The sequence below is a fragment of the Pseudophryne corroboree genome, chromosome 2, assembly GCF_028390025.1.
Source record: "Pseudophryne corroboree isolate aPseCor3 chromosome 2, aPseCor3.hap2, whole genome shotgun sequence".
Lineage (NCBI taxonomy): Eukaryota > Metazoa > Chordata > Amphibia > Anura > Myobatrachidae > Pseudophryne > Pseudophryne corroboree.
In genome coordinates this window covers 64,600,235-64,622,384 of record NC_086445.1, presented here as the reverse complement: position 1 = coordinate 64,622,384, position 22,150 = coordinate 64,600,235, and the positions used below count along the sequence as shown (strand labels likewise).

The 22,150-nt window shown below is 45.9% G+C and overlaps 1 protein-coding gene across 2 annotated transcripts in view; it reads right to left on the bottom strand.

Moving 5' to 3' along the window:
* Window positions 1–1,537: 1,537 nt before the first annotated feature.
* TMEM135 (transmembrane protein 135) overlaps window positions 1,538–22,150 on the bottom strand; it is a 593,255-nt gene continuing 572,642 nt past the window's right edge. For both annotated transcript variants that reach the window (XM_063951381.1, XM_063951382.1), the window contains 4 exons: window positions 21,163–21,239; window positions 14,978–15,076; window positions 8,660–8,727; window positions 1,538–7,123 (listed from right to left, as the gene is read on the bottom strand). In XM_063951381.1, coding sequence (XP_063807451.1) covers window positions 6,991–7,123; window positions 8,660–8,727; window positions 14,978–15,076; window positions 21,163–21,239 — 377 coding nt within the window. In that variant the 3' untranslated portion in view covers window positions 1,538–6,990. The remainder of the gene's footprint in view (window positions 7,124–8,659; window positions 8,728–14,977; window positions 15,077–21,162; window positions 21,240–22,150) is intronic.

Below are 22,150 nucleotides of genomic sequence, written 5' to 3'. Positions count from 1 at the left end.
TATAGTGTAGGACCACCAAAGCAGAGAGACACCTTGCCGTGGCTGGAGGCTTACTATATGTTTGCAAATGTATGTAACTCAGGGGGTAATGCAGAGTTGATCGCAGTAGCAAATTTGTTAGCAGTTGGGCAAAACCATGTGCACTGCAGGTGGGGCAGATATAACATGAGCAGAGAGAGTTAGATTTGGGTGGGGTGTATTCAAACTGAAATCTAAATTGCAGTGTAAAAATAAAGCAGCCATTATTTACCCTGCACAGAAACAAAATAACCCACCCAAATCTAACTCTCTCTGCACATGTTATATCTGCCCCCCCTGCAGTGCACATGGTTTTGCCCAACTGCTAACAAACTTGCTGCTGCTGCGATCAACTCTAAATTACCCCCCCAGATCTCTGCATTGTCATTATCATGCAGGATGAAAGTCTCTTTTATTTATTATTTATTCACAGTTTCTTATATAGCCCAGCATATTCAGTTGCACTTTACAATCTTTTGCTGGTCCATTGCGGTATGCTGGGGGAATTTGTTTTTTTTTTCTAGTTAAGACGCAGCTGATAGGTTTGCCATGGTTAGACGGCGAAATAGCACCTGCCATAGGATAGGTGCACTCTTTGATGTGGAGACTGATTTTGTGTCTTAGTAAAGAAAGATGCTGTTGCAGAAACTGGCGCAGTTGCGGCTGCGTGCACCTCTAAATTAGGCCCAGTATGTCCTAATGCCAATGTGCCTGTACTGTACCAAGGCTTGGCACTACCTGATTGCCAAAGCCTCTTGGGTGGGAGTGTAAACTTCTTGTGACCCAATTTTGACCATGATTACTGTACTTGCTCTATCTGACAGAATGTCACCCTCCTATACATAAGTGTCCTATTCACCTAGCCTTTAATCGCGCCAAATATCCCCATTTAGCGGCACTACTAAAAACGCCACCATGTGTCCATTCATTCAGTGTTTATACTGAATTTGCATCATTTTTTGCAGTACTAATGCGATAAAGCAGAAAATGCGCGTATTCTGTACAAACCTGGTGGATTTGCGTTCTATAGCAGTATGACAAGGATGCTCACCTGAAAAAAAAACCTCATCGTGCACATTTTCACCGAATCGATTGTGATAAAAGACCCCAGTACTCTGCAACCCTTTTTATGTTTAGCTGTGGTGCGAAAATCCAAAACTAGCTATCCAGGGCGTGGAATCTATGGGGGTAATTCAGACCTGATCGCTAGCAAGCGATTTTTGCACTGCTGCGATCGGAAAGCCGCCGCCTACAGGGGGAGTGTATTTTCGCTGTGCAAGTGTGCGAACGCATGTGTAGCAGAGCTGTGCAAACCGATTCTGTGCAGTCTCTGCGCAGCCCAGAACTTACTCAGCCGCCCTGATGCTGAAACCTTCCAATGACCACAAATAAATATTCATTTATTTTTTCCTCCATGAAAGTTCTGAACTTTTTCAACTGTAGTTGAGCAACTAACCCGCGGAATTTAATTATTTTTAAACACATACTGAAACAAATAATAGACCGCAAACACCAGGTATCAAATGTATTTGTACTCAGATCATTTATTGACATTTTAAACACATTTGTTTTAGTAAGAATTTGTTCTTTTTTTCTCTCCTTCTGATTCCAGACCAAATTATGCTAGCCAAAGTATCGTCAGCTTATTATTAGTAAAAGTAGTCCAAATTTACTAGATCATTTACCAAATGCAACACGTCTGTCAAAGATAACAGCCGTCATTAACCAGTACGTTAGAGAACCAATAAGGCCGACGATGAGATGGTACCATGTATATATGTATAAATATAGATTTATAAAAAAAACAAAAAGAAAAAAAAACAGCCATAGAATTCCCTGCAAAACAAATGTTGGTCTCATTTCCGTTTTCAAAACAAGTACAGTAAGAAGTGGCGTAGCGAAAACCTCCTGGGCCCCGGTGAGAATATCTGAAACGGGTACCGCAGCGCATTTCGCCACCCCGAGCAGCAGCACTGCTTGTCTATGTGAGGGTCCTTAAAAAAGAGGACTCCACATAACCTGCTGGTTATTTTGCTGCCACAAGAGGTGGGAAAGGAATATACAATCCGGAGACTCTTTGGACTACTACGGTTGCTGCAATTGGTTCGCCGCTCACAGTACGAGACACGGTAAAAATAAAATGTAAACTACAGCAATATGAAACTGAAATGGTCAGATAGCAAAACAGGCCAAAAGTGAAACTGAGGGCACGACATTAAAACATGTTCTTGATACAAATGGAAATGATTTAACACCAAAGCTAATTATTAGAAATCCAAAACATTTTTTTCAAACAAATTAACAAAAAGTCTTACATTTTTGTGACATTGATAAAAATTCACCAAAACATATATTAATTCCTCTGGTACATAAGTTATTCAACTAATCCTTTTTTTATATTAATAAAATAATATGCCACAGCAGTATCTAAAGGAAATTTAATTTTTTATACATGTTGGACCTCCTTAGTCCATAAACGCTAAGATACAGATATTATAGATCAGTTTAATGTAATGAACGCCATGGCTAATGGTTAATTTAATTACACCGCCGGTGCTACAGGAATGGCTTTGCGGCACATTTCTCTCTTGGTTATTTCTGCTCGCAGCCCACAGAGGGGTGAGAAGAATTGAACACAGAATTCCTTGTCGTATTTTCGGTTATGTCGCAAATCTCCTCGCGTGTAATTGAATCGGCCCCCAAACATAGGAAAGAAGGCTTAGTGCACCTTTAAGCACTTACACATTTCTGAAACGTTCCCAACCATGAGAAACTGGTTTGTCATCATAAGTCCGAACTGTGGACCTCTCTTGTACCACCCAACAGCAATGGTGGAGTGGATGCAGCAAATTGGGCCGTACAAGAAGTGACTACAGGGTGTACTAGGGGGACTGGGCGTGATCAGTGCATGTAATGTCCCACTACAGTGATGGGAGAGTTTTTGGCTGAAGTCTCTGTCTGCTATGGCAGATCCTACAGCCATGAGGTTTGGTCCAGAGAGGTTCAATGAGTCTTACAGCAGGTTGGGTTTGGCGTCTCAGAGGTCGGAATGCCAGCGGTCATGTGACCGATTCCGGAATCCAGGCCAGCGGCAGAACGCCTACAGCCGGCATCCCGAAGTGAAGTATCAGGGTACGGGTTAGCAGGGGGGGTGGGAGGATTAGGCACTACGGCGATGGTTAGATATAACCACAACCCCCCACCCAAAATGTCAACCGTAGCTGCCACCACCGGAGGGTTAGCCATAGCTGCCAACCCCCGGAGGGTTAGGGTTAAAATACTTACCCCGTCCGGTGTTGGGCTCTTCAGTGTTCAGATGTGCCGGCACCCCCACCGCCGGTATTACAGACCGAACCCGCTCGCACAGCCCATTTAATGCATTTAAAGATGGATAAACTATACTAACAATATTTAAATGTTATCAGATGAACAGACCTTCTACTTAGACTTTGCAAATCCACCCAGTAACATCCCAAGCGAAGTGCTTCTCTGACCATCCCTAAAGAGACACGAAAAGTTTTTGTTTTATCCCGTCAACTAGAAAACCATAGGAACAAGCTGGTCTACAGCTCAGACTGTCGGAAAGTTTATACTGTACTGTACATTCAATGTGGGCCCCCGCGGCCCGGGAAGGATTCTTTTTTTGCTTGGATTTACTGGAGTACTGAAAATCAACACAGTATTTTTTTATTTGTATAGATGAGGGGTTCTCAGTGGCGGCACCACAACGGTCCAGGTTTTAAGATTATCCATGCTTGGCAACAGGTGACTTAATTAGCACCTCAGTCAATTTGACTTAACCATCTGTGCTGAGTCATGGATATACCTAAAACCTGGACCGTTGGGATGCCTTGAGGGCTGTGTATGAGAACCTGTGATTATACATAGGATACTTTCATATGCAAAGTGAGATGGTGGTGGGGGTGAGGTTTAGAGTGAAATGAACTAAGGGTCTTCAAGCCACTGCAAATGGTAACAATTCATCTAGTCTGATAGGAGCCTCACGTCACTACACTGTGCTGTTGGGGATTCTGCTCCTTCTACTATACAACTCTCATTCTGTAGCTTCCAGCTGACTACATACTCTTCCTCACATCATGTCACTGCCCCTGTCATACTGTATGTAGCCCTGCCCTCACCGACACATCACTCATCTCCTGATATACTCTGTGCTGCTTGGGATCCGGCTCCTCCCACTATATAACCCTCAGACTGTGGCATCCTTACATCATGTCACTGCCACTGTCATATGCAGCCCTGTCTTGCCTTACTGTTCTATTGCTGGAAATAAACAGGAAATGACACCTCGGCACTGGGATGGAAAACTTATGAAGAGCTATAAGAGAAATTAACCCAGAGCAGCTGTGTGTGGGAAGCAAACCACAGAAAAGACATAAAATATATAGGACACACGGCGCTAGAGATGTATCCTACACAAGAAACAATCCGTGATTAGTATGTGGTCATTATACGTGCATTTTAAAACATACACTGTTTATTATACAGAATATGGGATTATTTCTTGTGTAAATATATAACGCTAGGTCAGGTGGAGCTTTCAGAACGTCACTGGAATAATAAAGACTATTGGAGTGCAATTCCTAAAGTTGTCAGCAATGGGACGGGAGATGGTTTCTGGGGTTGGGACATATGTTCTACAGACAACATCAGAAATCCAAAGTAGTAACGCGATCTCTCAGGGGCAGGACAGTAAACTAATATTTAGAGCACAGGTTCTCAAACTCGGTCCTCAGGACCCCACACGGATCATGTTTTGTAGGTCACCTGTACATTTTTAAAATGTGACAGTTGGTGATATATAGAGCACCTGCCGGGTGACCTGGAAAACGTGAACCGCGTGGGGTCCTGAGGACCAAGTTTGAGAACCACTGATTTAGAGAATTAGTGATGGGAGAAGGTACCATCAGCAACCAGTACAGCAGTAGAGACCCAAGTACAGTGTGTGTAATGGATCATATCAGGACTATAGGGTCTATTTATTAAGCCTTGGATGTAGATAAAGTGGACACAGGTTGGGTTTGAAAAATGACAGTTAGGAGCTGATTAGAAGCTACTTTATCTCCTTCCACTTTATTTCCATCCAAGGCTTAGTAAATAAACCTCTTGATCATTTAAATTAGCCACGTGGGCTGGCTGAGACCATCTGGCCCATTTTACCAAAAGCCTGGTAGCCCAGACACAGCCCACTGGAACACCCACACCCTACGGTCCTTCTGGTAAATGCCAAGATGCCAGCCCAGGCCTGCTGGGGCATTGACGGCATATGAGCAAGTGCCCAGAGATGCAGAGAAAATAATCACATTCTACAAGTAATATAAAGGAGTTTTTTTTACGAATGACAGGTGTTCACAAATCACTCTCACACGGAAACAACTTTGAGACTTTAGATTGACTAATATCGTTACCATGAAAATAGAAAACAGAGATGGCAACATGCATTGTATCCGAAACGTTAACACAAACGCAACTGGAGTCATTACAGCTGACAATGGAAACAGTAAACTCAGACAAAGCTCTCGAAGACGAAAGACAAAACACTGTAGTGTACGGTCTCCTCCTCCAGTAGTGCTTTCTGGAAACCCGATTGTCAGTGGACACAAAAATAGGTTCTTCCCAAAAGAATGTATAGTATATCGGACAAAATGGGACCCCGAAAACAAATTTTGGGGTCCCGACCTACAGGTTGACCTGCTCCATGTCAACAGAAAGCAATTACACTATACATTTACATCAACGCGTTTAAATTGCACAGCGCATCTGAACAGTTATACCATCTTCTTAATGATACATATACAATTATAATGTTCTGTCTTCGTGTGTCTCATAGGGAACAGCCCAAGGTCGTTGAGGTTTACATTTGCATTGACCACAAAGGAAGGAGCACATTTCTGGCTCATACCAGGGCTATTTCAGAGGCGGCTGAGATGAGGTTCTCATCTTGCCTCCAGGGCCCCTGTCCTCTGTCTCCCCAATGTCTGACAGCAGCAACCGAAGGAGTCAGCGCTCCATATATTGTGAGGACCACAATGACTGACAGAAGTATGAGAGATGGTACTGGGGAGGTAGCAATAAGGAGGTGTGGCTGCAACACACCTATCTGAGATTTATCACAAGTTTAGGTATGCACAGGGCCTCTTAGGTCTCAGTAATTACCCCCTAGAATAGAAGTGTCACATTCTCCCTGGTCCAGCCTAATGAGCTCTATTGTCTACCATGAGCACCAACTGCTATTTATGTCTTTGCATGCATTTATATTGTGGGGTGCTATCTTTTTAATGCTACAGTACTTACTCCATTTCTATTGCCCATTGTAAAACCATAAACCCATCTCTAAAACGCCAGTTAGATTGCACATTGAAAACCATTGGGTAAGAAAGGTATTATTATATATATATTTTAAAAAAGGATATGGCCCTTTAAAGTTCAAATCTTTGCCACAAAAACTATGCCGGGAAATGCAACAAAACATAGAGCTCCAATGTAAAACACAAGCGAAGCTGACATCATCAAATATTTCCTTTGGTCCGCATCACAGGAGCGGGCAACCAATAAGCACAAGATCCCTACGCCTCATCAAGGAGTTTGCAAAACATCTCAGGGGGAATTTAAGACATTTAAATTGGTGTTAGTTTGTTTTAAATACAATCAATGATATGAGCTAGATATAATAATTGTAGGCAATTATAAGTGACTATTTATTTGCAGCAATTTGTCGGACTATGAAAGGGATGAAAGCAATAGGCCGGTTGTCTCCATTTTAAATCTAAGTAGGGATCACCCATTAATCTACCGAACTGTTCATGTTCAACGAGAATTAACCTGTATTGGTCAGCTAGAATTAGTTAATACTGAGCAGAGGTTTACAAGCGCCCGCATTGCTACCCTCCAGGCACTGCTTCAAATTTGGGACACTTGATTTTCACATTTTGTCATGGGAAAGGAGAGAGGGGCTCAGGAGAAGTGTATCGGTAAATTTGGCTTCACCACTGTGTATCTTGGGTCTAGGCCGGGGATAAAATTTTTGAAGTTCTTGGAAGCTTCGGAACCAAAGACGTCCAGCGCTTTCCGGTTCATGGTCGCAAACCTGTCAGAGGAGAGAACAGATCAGTAATTGTCAGGTTGTGTTCACAAATAGAAATTCATTTGTTTGGGACCTTTTTCTCTGAATCTTTTATCGGGTAATAATTGACTAATTAATGTATTGTTCTTATTATTAGGATAGAGATTTTTTTTTTGGCCAGTAAAACTCTTTAAAATATGACTGTGCTATGGAGGAAGAGCGTCCTACATATCTGTGAATGCAACATGGTAGAGGAAGCTTACGTTTTTATGGTATGGCACCACCTGGCTCCTGGGGGGAGGGGAGGGTAATATTGGTGTTGATGCCATAGGGGAGAGACAGATACTGCAATGCATGATGGGAAATGTAGTGCTCTAACGCAAAGATTGCAAACAGTGCTGGGATGTAACGGTAGGCCGCCCTCCTCTATACCATAGAGGCGTTATTAATAGTTTTAGCACATAAGTAGTGGATAGCTTTGTTTTAACACTGTAATTTAGAGCACCCCCCAGCTGCCCTCAAACTCTAAAATTGTTCTCACATTTTCTATTTGTCCTCCCCTTACTTAGCAATAAGATGTTGGAAAGGGTCTCCTTCTAGTTGTGTTACTTTCACCTCCAAGGACCTTAATTTTGAGTTGGGTGCATCTGCGGCATCACAGTCTTCCCGTCTGCAGCTGCCATCATTAGTGTCAGGACTTACACCCACCATACGCAGGGCGAAATAGATCGGCCATAAACAGGTGTAGCGTCTCCATCAACGCGCGCCAAATGAGCACAGAAGTCAGCCTGCAAGCCCACGACACTCACATGTCACTTGCACGGTGATCGATCTGAGACGCCCATTTCACGGAGCGATCTGATAATGCCCGCATTTTCAATTTTCATCTGTGTGCGTTTGCATGGGCTGTCTGCGATTGCATTCTACGGTTCATGCGCAGTTTGCGCGGTGTCGGTATGCTGACATTCGGCATCCCGTGCGGTGGGATCACATACCGATCCCCTTAGAGCTTCTGCCCCAAGTGACTTCGCTGCTAAAGAATTCCTCACTACAACCATGTGCCTGTCAATGCACCTGATTCATGGATAGACGCAGTAGCTGCGTGGTTATATGCCGCTACTGTAGCAAGAGTCGTCTTGTGCATATAGACACCTTCTGGCTGCTGCACCTGTGGATGAAGAAACGGATCATTCTGTGTGAACACCGCTCATCTGAGTAACCTTCAAATTACTCAGAATGACCGCTGCAACTCCTCTGCCGTGCCAGTACGTTTGGATCGGAAGACGCAGACCATGGCTCCGGTACTCCCAAAAAACGGCACACCTCCGCTTTGTGAAACGCTTCCCGTCACCGCCTCATCACGGCTGCAGACTGTCCCTCGCCTGACGTCTGCAGCCACACTGTGTGCGAGGATGCAGGACCCGATCTGCATGTGCGCCGTATAGGTCCTGCGCAGTTTTCCAAGCATTCTTAGCTAAAACATACTAATACAGTATATAGGGAAACTATTCCATGTAACAAGTTGAATGATTATTTTTTTGGATAAAATATATATCTTACCGGCCCTTTGTTAGTCTCAAAAGAAATTTCCAGTAAGAGGGTCTTAAATTATGGACTTCCAGGACAGCCTAATATACAAAAACAAGATGAATAATTGTTACTTTAAAGTAGCAAAAGTATTATTCCAGCAAAAACTGATTTCCCCCATTGGGAGAACTGTGAGGGTCCCAGGCCGCTCAGCAGATCCTAACCTTATCACCGCCTCAACTATTCCGGTTCCCGGGCCGACAACTAAGCAGTTTAACTTCAAAGTGCCCTGCTTGAGTTCTAAAACAGCTGACCATTGGAAAGAGATGTAGCTCCTCCCACACTGCCCGCATCTCAGTGAGGAACGGGCCCAGCACGACGTGCACCACCTGTTTTACTCTACGTCCATTAAGCCGGCGGCTGCTGGTGTGGGACCTTCTAAAATGTAGTATATATACTTCTCACTAGTACAAATGACTCAGTATGATGGAATATTACAATACAAGAATGGATGACCAGATATCTGCTGAGGATAATATAAGAGCCAGGTAGGATTATGGTTTAGAATGGATCAGGGCTTGGGCTTGGGGTTACAATTTGATGGAAGGATCAGACTGAGCACTTTGGGGCATGTTAGGAAAATGGGGTGTGGATCATTAGATCAACAGTGTCTAGGTTGACAATGTTTAGGTTGACCACTATAGGTCGACATGGTTTCTAGGTCGACATGTGCTAGGTCGACAGGTCAAAGGGTCGACATGAGTTTTTTTTTTTTTTTTTGGTGTCGTTTTCTGCGTACAGTGACCGGGAAGCCGAATTAGTGCACCGTGTTCGCTCGCCATGCTTCGGGCAAGGTGCCTCGCTCCGCTACCGCTTTGCTCGGCACAGATTACCGTTCCAATAGTAGTCCACGTGGATCATTAAGTATGAAAAAGTTCAAAAAAAGAAAAAAACGGTGAAAAACTCATGTCGACCTTTTGACCTGACGACCTAGCACATGTCGACCTAGAAACCCTGCCGCCCTTCCAACCCTGTCGACCTAGTGGCTATCGACCTAAACATTGTCGACCTAGACAGTGTCGATCTTCAGACCAGATCCCAGGAAATGTAGGGTGTCCATATCTCCTTTAAAAGGTTGAACCTAGGGTCAGATTTAACAACCAGTGATATTCTTGTTATCACTTGTTCCGAATGTTAAATGGTCCTCCAGCCAATTAGCTCCTGTCATTTTTCAAACACGTGACAGTAAAGGGGCCTACACACTGGGCGATATTCTGAGAATCGTTCATATATTTCAGTGTGGATTGCTTGCCCGCAATCGTGTATCGTTGAACAATCATCGTTGATAAGGGGCCTACACAATGGCTGATGTTTTTGACCATCGATATTATCAACCTACGATATTATCGATGGTCGATTTTTACTGCCCACTGGACGATATTGATTGTCAATTTAGACAATATGAGAGTACATACATCTATATCGTCCAAACTGATGGCATGTATCAATGATGATCTTTCAATGATGAACAATTGCGGGCACGCGCATCGTTCATCGTTGATGCATCCACACTGAAAGATATGAACGATTAATCGTTCATTTATGAACAATATCGTCCATATCTTTCAAGATATTGCCCAGTGTGTAGGCCCCTATACATGCCAGTCAATTGGACGATATAGATGTATGTACTCTAATATCGCCCAAACTGACCATCGATATTGTCCAGTGTGTAGTAAAAATCGACCATCGATAATATCGTAGGTCGATAATACAGATGGTTGAAAACATTGCCCAATGTGTAGGCCTCTTTAGAAGCGGACTGGAGCACCATTTATCATTTGCAATGAGCGATAACAAGAATTTCATCTGCTCTCTAGTATTTATTTTTAACTTTATGGCTTTTTCGTTTCCCTCTGAAACAAGGGGCTTTGTAAGACATGGGTCTGGGACTCCAGGTCGACAACAAAAAGGTCGACACACCTTAGGTCGACATGAGTTTTTTATTTTTTTTGGTGTCGTTTTCTACGTAGAGTGACCGGGAACCCCAATTAGTGCACCGCTTCGCTCGCCATGCTTCGGGCATGGTGCCTTCGCTTCGCTCAGCACAGATTACCGTTCCAGTCGTAGTCCACGTGGATCGTTAAGTATGAAAAGGTTCCAAAAAAGAAAAAAATTGTGAAAAACTCATGTCGACATTTTTCCATGTCGACCTTGTTGTCCATGTCGACCAACTGGCGCCGGCCTAAGGTGTGTCAACCTTTTTGTTGTCGACCTGGAGTCCGGATACCGTAAGACATTGGGAAGTATGACAGAGGAGTTTTCTGAACCAGAAGGGCTGTGCTGGTGGGCCCCCAGTACCTGTATTGTTATTAGAATGGCCCTGTGTTGCTGAACACTTTAGTCATACAGTAATGTTATCGCAGAATAATGAGAGAAACATAATCATGTCACTAGATGGCAATATAAACTGACTACTACAGTACAGATACAGTCACAGTGCTAGGAGGAGAGGGAAGACAGTACTACCAGTACAGGTATATGTAACCGCTAACAGAAACACTGTCCTGTAGGTGGTGTTACAGTGTCTGTGCTGCAGAGGTTGTCTTACATCTCCCTTAGAGAAACACGCAGTACGGATATTAGTGTGTGTCACTGGGCGCCCGGTGGCAGCATGACTAATGACACAGCAGGGAGCGTGTGCAGCACACTCCGACCGTCCCTCTGCGCGGGAAAGTCATGGCTTTTGTGCCGACCTACCTCCCACTGCTCATGAACAGGCAGGGCCGTGCGTCTACACACGTGTACTCACCTAAGCTAAATTTGTTGAAACCAGCATCTCTCCGCCAGCACAAGATTTCAAGGGAAATGTAATCATGTAAGGCTCAATAAACCACTAATTATTGGATGATGTAAGTTGTATATTCTCCTATAGTGTCAATACGCAGATCAGTACCCGGCACTCACACGCCTCCTACTGAAAGTTCCCCTAAAACTGGTAACAACGAGAAGGAACGCTGGGGGAGAAAGTACCATCCCATCCCAAAAGAATATACTAATATTATATACTATGTGATTCATCGCGCCCTACGGGCGCTCTTCACACCGTCGTAAGGGGCTACTCCCCCTTAACCCTTGCACACCCTTGTGGCGTGCAATATTTTTATTATATGGGAGTATTACCTCCAATCATAATTGTGTGAGTGGTTGAATATTGCATGGACAAAGGGCGTGCAATGGTTAAGGGGTCGAAGCCCCTTGCAATGGGGTGAACAGCGCATGCAGGGCCTGATGAATCACCTAGTAGGTGCTTTGGTTGGAGGAGTGGCGGGTGCGGGGAAGACGCGGATGGGATCCTGGGGTGCCGGGGGAGGGGTGGTTGCGGTGGTGCCGCAGGTGGGGAAGGGGCTGGTGCGGTGGTGCCTCAGGTGGGTGTCCAGAGCAGTTGCGGGGGTGCCCCGGGTGAGGGAGGGGCAAATGCGGTGGTGCGGCGGGAGGGGTGGGTGCGGGTTGCTGCGGGTGGGGGAGGGGGTCCGGAGCTACAGTGGCTGCTGGAGGGGGGGTGTGGGGGTGCTGCGAATGGGGCCCGGAGGTACTGCGAGTGGGGGAGGGGCGGGTAATGCTTATCCTGCTTCTCCTCCTGTCAGCAGCTAAGCTGCTGTCCTCCGGTTGGCAGTGGCTCTCCCGGAGACTCGCACAGCAGGCAGTCACTATTGTTAGCGCCGGTGTCCCAACGCGCCGCATTAGAGGGAAGAAGATGCACTCAATAAACTACAGCTCCCAGCAGCCCTAAGGGCCGTAATGCTTCGGCGCGAAGGGCTGCTGGGAGATGTAGTTTATTTAGTGCGTATACTTCCCTGTAATGCGGCGCATTGGGACACTGGTGCTAACAATAGTGACTGGCTGGCAGAACTGTGTGACTGGCTGAATCAATGTAAAAGGTGAGAGTGCTGTGCAGTGTCAGTGACACTGCACACAGGCCCGGCGCTAGCCGCTCAGCAAAGGGATGCAGTGCAGGGAGGCACAAGGAAGGAGAGGCGTTCTCCCTGCTCTGCATCCCTGTGCTGAGCTTCTGCTGCTATCCCTGCTGCTGCTGCTGGTTGCTGTCACACATGCAGCGACAGCACAAAACCTCCTCTCCCCCTCCCCTGTGTGACATTCATGTGTTTGTGGCATAATGTGTGCAAGCGTCACTGGTACAGGGGGCATTACGTGTATAAGCGTCACTGGTACAGGGGGGATTACGTGTGTAAGCGGCATTGCTACAGGGGGCGTTACGTGTGTAAGCGGCACTGGTACAGGGGGCGTTATGCGTGTAAGCGGCACTGGTACAGGGGGCGTTACGTGTGTAAGCGGCACTGGTACAGGGGGCGTTATGCGTGTAAGCGGCACTGGTACAGGGGGCGTTACGTGTGTAAGCGGCACTGGTACAGGGGGCGTTATGCGTGTAAGCGGCACTGGTACAGGGGGCGTTACGTGTGTAAGCGGCACTGGTACAGGGGGCGTTACGTGTCTAAGCATCACTGGTACAGAGGGCATTACGTGTCTAAGCGGCACTGGTAGAGAGGGCATTTCGTGTCTAAGCGGCACTGCTACGGGGGGGGGGCATTACGTGTGTAAGCGTCACTGCTACAGGGGGCGTTACTTGTGTAAGCGTCACTGGTACGGGGGGCGTTACGTGTGTAAGTGTCACTGCTACAGGGGGTGTTTCTTCTGTAAGCGTCCCTGGTACAGGGGGGCGTTACGTGTGTAAGCATGACTGGTACAGGGGGGCGTTACGTGTGTAAGCATCACTGGTACAGGGGGGCGTTACGTGTGTAAGTGTCACTGCTACAGGGGGCGTTACGTGTGTAAGCGTCACTGGTACAGGGGGCGTTACGTGTGTAAGCGTCACTGGTACAGGGGGTCGTTACATGTGTTAGCGGCACTGGTACAGGGGGCGTTACGTGTGTAAGCATCACTGGTACAGGGGGCGTTACGTGTGTAAGAGTCACTGGTACAGGGGGTGTTACGTGTGTAAGCATCACTGCTACAGGGGGTGTTACTTGTGTATGGTCACTGGTACCGGGGGGGGGGCGTGACATGTGTAAGTGTCACTGGTACAGGGGGCGTTACATGTGTAAGTGTCTGTAATACAGGGGGTATTATGTGCGCTGTGCCTTTGTAAAGTATGCGAGGGTGCAAATTTATAGTTTGCAGGGGGGCGCCGAACACCCTAGCACCGGCCCTGACTGCACACCCACTGCACTGCACAGCACTGTCACCTTTTACATTGATTCAGTGTCCAGACATTACCCTCCACGATATCACCCACTCTATCCGTTACATTAGCCATCTCGGGGCTCTCAGGCTGGCAGCCCAGGTGCTGTGTTGCGGAGTCAGGGCCTCTGGGGATCTAGGCGTGGCTGTGGCGGGGAGGCACTTCTGTGACATTACACGCAGAGAAGGCTCCGGGGCTCAGAGAGTATGCGGCGCAGGGAGGGCTATGAAAGCCTTCTGCTGCGCCGCTTTCATACACATCTATGCCAGTGGCCGCAGCAGCTTTTTTTCCACCTGCGCCGCTGCGAAGGAGTGGGGATTGTTGATGCCGGAGGGGGCAGGCGCACTGGCAGCAGGACATATGACGCTGCAGTAAAAGTCCCCCCCCCCCCTATCTGCAGCGCAGAGACTTGCTGCAGATGCAGTGGCATACCCTCCAGCTGTACCTTTTTGGCAGGTACAGTCCCTTTTTTTTATGGTCTGTACCGATTTTTGACTCTCCAAGCTTCCAGCGAAAGTACCGGAAAAGGGGCGTGACCACGTGGCTGTACCTCATGGCCACGCCCCCTTTTTTCAAATTTGTATACATTTTTATGTGTAAATTGTTGGAGGGTATGATGTGGCAGATGCAGTGGGCCCATTTTGGGGTGTGGTGCTGGAGCTGCAGCTCCATCAGTCCCATTGTTAATCCTGCTCTGTGAAAACACAGCAGGCAAAGGGCAGAGCCTCCCACTGGATGTAACCTGTGTGGGAGGATGTTTCTTGCCCAATCAGCTGTGGACTGGGTGTGATAGACCTGCCACTAACCCAATGAGAGATGCGTTATACACACAGGCACAAAGTCACAGATCTGGGCTATTATATAGGAGATATATATATATATATATATATACACACACACACACACACTACACAAACAGCTGGAAAGGAAGAGGTTTTCCTATGGTAACCAATCAGAAGTTTGCTTCCAGTAACTAAGCAGAACTAGGAAAGTAGCTGGAATCTGATTGGCTGCTGTAAGACACCCCCCCTTTTCCTACACACCAGCTGTCACATATGGGGTTTGCGGTGAGATGGCATGAAGCTACTTACTGCGTGGAAGCAGACAGCGGTAGACACTGCATAGATGACGCTATCTGCGTGCGGGAAGTACGGGCACCGCCCCGCTTCTATTCCTTTGAAGTACATTGTCTGTAAGAACAGATATACAGGTATAAATATACAGGTTGCAGAACAGAGTACAAGGCAGGATACAGCTCAGGTTCTGGGGGTCTGTGCTGTTACAGTGTACGTAGAAAGAGGGCTGCAGTATTTATCAGTAACATGCACTGTAAAATGGCCCATAAGAATAATAGAGTTACCAGCAGTCTAGCAGCCTTACCAAGACACAAAGGGGGAGATTTATCAAAGCTCGGAGAGAAATAACGTAACAACCAATGAGCTCCTGACATTTTTTAGACATGGGGGCAGATGTATTAACATGGAGACGGCATAAGGAAGTGATAAACCAGTGATAAACACACCAGCCAATCAGCTCCAATATGTAAATTAACAGCTAGGAGCTGATTGGCTGGTTTGTTTATCACCTTGCACATATCACTGGTTTATCACTTCCTTATGCCTTCTCCAGGTTAATACATCTGCCCCACAGTCTGTAACATGTCAGTCAGAAGCTGATTGTTTGGTACTTATCTCTCTCCAAGCAATGATAAATCTCCCCCAAACTCAGGGATATGTTATTATTAACCACATCTGAATGCATCTCATCATTACACAATTACTGATTGTATAACAGATTATATCATTACTTAATACCTATACAGCAAATTATATTATTACTAGTCAATCTACATTGAATATTGTCCCCTCTGTGCATTACCCCCCCCCCCCCCCCCCCCTTCCCACCCGCAACATGAAGTCCGCAGCCTTAGATGCAAAGACCAGGGAAGATTCCCAATCTTCAAAGTTGTGGCTGCTGTCGATGTTCAGGACTAATCAACAATTACTGCAAACGTTTACATGCAATTATTGCTGCACAAGGGGGCCCATATCAGATATTGGAAGCAAAGGTTCACATACTTTTGCCAGATATGTGATATTGGACCATTTTCCTCAATAAAAAAATGAGCAAGTCTAATTTTTTAGGTCTCATTTGTCTGATTTGTTTCTCTTTATCTACTTTAAGGACTTGTGTGAAAATCTGGGGTAGTTTTAGGCCAAATTTCAGCAGAAATATAGAAAATTCTGAAGGGTTCACAAACTTTCAAGCACCGCTGTATACACACACAAAGTGCCGCATGCGGGAGCTAGTGACACAGAGAATAACAGGTAAGATAATATTATTGCTTATATAATAAGCTATAATATAACTACTCAATGACTACAGAACAAGTGATAACAACACTAAAATATACTATGTTATTACATCAGTACTTAATGACTTTATGTGATGCAATGACATCACTAGTCAATGACCACATATCATGTAGTGACATCATTAATCAGTAGCTGCAGAGCCGGCCCTAACCAATATGATGCCCTAGGCAAGATTTTGGCTGGTGCCCCCTAGCACCACCGCTGGTTCCGCCTCCGACCTTGCACCTCTTTCCCAGCACCATCACCCCTCACCCATAGCAGTCCTTATTTTGGTGTTTGTCCCCCCTATATTTTAAATAGGAACAGTTTGCACATTTGGCGCACAGCCCAAAAAGGGGTGTGTTTTTGCTGGCAAGGGGCATGGCCACACAATAGTAACCCCAATTCCAATTACGCCACACAGTACTGTAACTTCATTCACATTTGATCATGCGATAGTGTTCATAATTCATAGTACATCCCACAGTAGTACCACTTTACCTTATAAACGTTACTCCTCACAGTAGAGCCCCTTATTCACATTACATCACACTGAATTGCTCCTTATTCAAATTACACCACACCCTATTGCTCTTTATTCACATTAGACGACACAGTAGTGTCCTTTCTATACGCAACGCCACATAGTAGAGCACCTTATACACATAATGCCACACATTAGTAATGCATTTATACACATAATTTAACACAGTAATGCCCCTTACACATACGAGACACATTATTAATGTCCTTATAAACATAATGCGCCCTACACATTATGACAACCTTTATTAATGCCCTTTTACACATAATGTCCCTTACACATAAGCCGCACATCATTAATGCCCTTATACACATAATGACACACATAGTGCCCCCTACACATTTGCTGCACATTATTAGTGCCCCTATACACATAATGACACACATACAGTAGTACCCTGTTACACATATGCCACACATTATTAATGCCCTTATACACATAATGACACGCATAGTGCCCCTTACACATATGTTGCACATTATTAATGCATTTTTACATGACACACATAATGCTCCTTACACATATTCTGAACACTACTGCACAACCAACCCACTCACATGCACACAGCACTCACACTGCCACTAACACTGTGACCTCTGCCTCTGCTTGGATACAGATGTGTCCTCATAAATATTGCCTCAATGCTAACATCTGGCACCTTTTTAAAGAAAATGCATCTTATTTGCATTGCTATGTGGCTAGGATGCACAAGCAGCTTCTGCTGAATAAAATGATATGCAGCATGCCTATATACTGTGTGAGACTGTGGCTGTATCTGCATATGAAATGCTACACACAGAATATAGGCATCATTTTAATCAGCAGAAGCTGCTGATGCCCCTAGGCATATCAAATGCCCAATTGCCTAGTTTGCCTATGGCCGGCTCTGAGTAGCTGCATCATAGTTATATAGACACACAACTCTTCTTTTAACAAATTCTAGATGCGCTGACCCAGAGAAAGGCCGATCTAAGCATTGCCCTTTTAAATATCAGGTACAAACAAAATGAGATGATCCCCCTCCTCCAATGTTTCACCCACCACTAAGGTCAGACTCATGGTCTGTAATATTTGCAGTTTACCTTGCTCTATAAATATTACAGCCACACATGGCTGCCACTATTCCCTCTAATTAATTCTAGGCATTCATACATATAAGACGTTATAGTACATTTATATGATTAGCATGTATTTATACAGTACAGTGTCATCATATTCTGTTTCGCTTGAGAATTGGGAACAAAACACCAATATAACGAGACTGGGTAGTAACAGACTGGCCAAGAGGTACGAGGCTCTATGGGGGAGAATCCTCCTCAACAGCAGGAGTGAATGTGTTCCCCGTAGCAACCAACCAGATTCTACAGTAGCTATCATTTTATAGGGGTGGTATTCCGTATGTCGGCTGTCGGGATCCCGGCGTTCAATATACCGGCACCGGAACCCCGACACACCAACAACTATTCTCCTTCTTGGGGGTGCAGGACCCCCCTGGAGGGAGAATAAATAGCGTGGTGCACGTAGCACGCCACTGTGCCCGCAAGGGGATCATTTGCGCTCGCTCAGCTGTCGGTATGCCGGTGGTACGGATCCAGGTGCCGGTATGGCGGCCTGGCATAACATACTAACGCATTTTATAGAATGTAAAGACAAATTACATCTAGACTCTGAACGGCTGCTATGGGCAACACTTCCACTTGTCGCCTTTAGAAGGTGTGATATATTTCCCCTATATCTAACACAGCTGATATAACCTGGGCCAGTGCTTTATCTACTGGTCACTATACCCACTGAGTAACACCCCATAGAGTTTATGGTAACTGCGGCTTATTGCAGCTCAGCTTGTTTCCTGGCATTGTACACAGAAGGTGCCAGATGTAAGACAGACAGATCCCCCAGCACACTGTAAAGGGGGGTACTCACGGAGCGATATTCTAAGCAATCTGACCAGATTGCTTAGAATTTAAGCATGATCGCTCCGTGTGTACCCCCTACAGCGATAGCGATGCGCAGACCCGCGCATCGCTGGTGCTAGATTGGCCTGCATGCATGCAGATAGGAACCACTTGGCCCATCTAGTCTGGCCATAAACACGTGCAACACTAGGGTTCATTTTTTGTCGGGAGGCCAATAACCTACCAGTATATTTTTGGATTGTGGGAGAAAACCGGAGTACCTGGAGGAAACCCACGCAAGCACGGGGAGACTATACAAACTCCACACAGTTAGGGCCATGGTGGGAATCAAACTCAACTGCTTAATTAGTAATATTTGGGGCGGCAGGGGTTGCTGCAGATGTTCCACAGCAAGTCCCAATGATTTTTCCTAATAAAAACGATTGTAAGAAAAAATCAGACTTGCTCTGGGGCTGCGAGAAAAAAAGATTTCTATAGAAATCACAGCGCCTCATTTTCTCATCTTCATTTGAATATTAAAAATCCAGCAGCTGTAAAAAACAAAACAAAAACCCAGCGTTCAATATCCCCTTATATGTACATAGAATGCAGGAGTCTCATTACACATTTGCAAATTTGTGACAAGCCGCCTGCCTGGCCATACCACCCCTGCCAATGCAGTGGACCTCACTGTAGCCATGTCTACATTGGGTCACATACAGATGTGTCCTCATACACTATTGCTGCAGTTGTGCCAAATGCTCCTTCTTGGTGCACCAGGTTCCCTGCGACTGGCTTGCACCAAGCGTTTTATTTGCTTGATTATGCGTATTAGTTGCAATGTGACCAAACGGCTTCACCAGACTGCTCAGAGACGTGTGTACATCTGTGTGCGACTGAGTCTGACTCTGAGTAACATGGCCTCCGATTAGGGAAGCCAATCAGAGGCCATTTTTTCAATCCCTGGTATCGGGATTGAAAAATTGCCAATCCCGGGATTCCCGGGATTGGCTTTTAACTATGAGGCCGCCCTCTCGCTCTTCCCACATAACTAACCGTATACCGCGGGCAGGTGGAAAACTCCGCAATCTCTCTCCCCCAGTGGCGGCTGACTGCCGGAAGGAGGAAGCCGGGCAGCATCTGAGTGTCCTGTGGACACTCAACGCTGATTCCTCAATCCCCGGGATTGGACCTTTCAATCCCGGGATTGAATCTCGGACGTTTCTGGCCCTAAATCCCGGGATCCCGCCGATCCTAGGATTGGCTTTTCTACCTCCGATGCAGCGGCTGCGGCTTTTCTTCACGCCAAGTTCTGTTGCGCTTCATCTTTGTCTCTGTACATATTGAAAATGAATTCCTGTGCAGTTAGAGTCACAGCCCCATGTCTGTAGTACACTGTGAGTGTGAGCGGTGTGTCGCTGCGTCTGCGGTGCGCATAAGATGCAAATTAAAAGAGACAGTCATTACGCTACACTGCGTGACTCGGCTCGCTCAGGCTGCATGGCGTATTGAGGCTGGGCGTTTGAGGACACATCTGTATTCATGTACGTATATACTGACAGCTACAGATGCGTCCTCACTTTTACCCCTTTCAGACATGCTCTAAATTCCCGGGATTTTGCACATGAACGCGCATCAACCCGGGAATATGGTATGTCTGAAAGGCTCCGACCCGGGAATGTGATCCGGGTCGCCAACCCTGCAATTGACCTGGGATTTTAGTTTTACCGGGTCTTTCTTCCCGGGTTGAGTCTGAAAGGCGCGACCCGGAAATTTCCTCTCTGGCTGCATGAAAAAGGTTTTCATTGGTCAGGAAGGACCATCTGATGCCTGCTAACGACCTCATCACCAGCAGACGGAGGGGAACAGATGCCACAGCAAACAAACTCTCCATGCTACACAAATGCCTGTCAGCCATGAATCCAGCACTGCATTATGGGCACCACACCCAGTCCATTTATAGCCTGCCCTCCCCTTTGCATGACCTCATTATTGTGCGCCTATAAAATCGTCCCCTTAAAATGATGACACTGCCTTCAAAACTGGAAAATCCAGCTTATGTCTGAAAGGGGCCAATCCGGGAATTTCCCGGGTCTGTGGTATAGTATGAAAGGGGGTCTGAAGAAAAACCCGGGATTTTGCTGGAGAGAAAATCCCGGGACTTGAGCAGGGTAATTCCCGGGTCGTATGTCTGAAAGGGGTATAACTGGTTCTCCGTACCCCATATGGCGCCAGGTGTCCGGGAGCAGCTGAGACGCTGCAAGTGCTGTAGCATACAGGATTTTTCTTTCAATTTTGCGTCTTATACGCAAAAGGGCTATTAGGCGCGACAGAAGCAACAGTAAGGAAGGAAACATCTTTAACGGAAGTAACCCAGGAGCCTCCACTACCATCACCGGGGCATTGTATCTGGGCATAAGTACGCCGCACCCCCCAGGGTAACATGTGACCGGGTTACTCCCAGCTGCAGCGATCACACTCACCTCTACCAATTTGGACGCCAGGTACATGGAGATGGTGGTGCTTTTGTAAAACATCATGGAGATCCCAGCCAGAAAACCTAACAACAGACAAAGAGGCAGAATGTTAATATTAAAAATGAAGATTCTTAACTTGAGTGTTTAGTACTATGATATTAATAAGTTGTGTGAGTGCTTTAGTTACTAACAGTCATCTAACACTGTGGGGCTGCAAATAAAAATCGTTGAAGCCTGAGACTACCATAAGTTCTGCATCTGCGCGCACTTACTTGCGGAACAAGCCTAACTGCATTTTCCCAGACTCTATATATATTGGATGACATTAGTATTAGGCTATGGTACTCTTCCTCCACCCTTTTTACCTATTCCCGTGCCCATCTCCATCACTCCTCTCGTGCTGCTCCTATTCCCTGGAATGCTCTCCCACACTACAGCAGACACTCTCCTGGCTTCCCAGACTTCAGACGTGACCTCCTAATGCATCTCCTCTCCCAAACCTCCCACCTCTCTCTCCAGCCTATGCCACCCCCAACTCTGCTTCCCACTTCCTTTATGTGTGCACCGAGAGCCCCTCTAGAATGTAAGCTCCTGTGAGCAGGTCCCAGTCACCTTGTGTGATCTCTATGTAATCAGGTCATCTATGGATTATATTTATGTTATTATGTATATTTGAAGAGGTATATTTTGCTGTATGTTCCTTTCCGCTACGTACAGTATGGTGCTCTGGAACCCATGTGGCACCAAAGAATAACTGTGAACACCTCTGGACAAACCTGATTGCTCATTTGTACATACAAAGGGCAGATGTATTAACCTGGAGAAGGGATAAAGAAGCGATAAAGCAGTGATAAGTGCAAGGTGATAACGCACCAACCAATCATTACGGGTTTGAAAAAAATGACAGTTATGAGCTGATTGGCTGGTGTGTTATCACCTTCCACTTATCACTGATTTATCACTTCTTTATCCCTTCTCCAAGCTTAATACATCT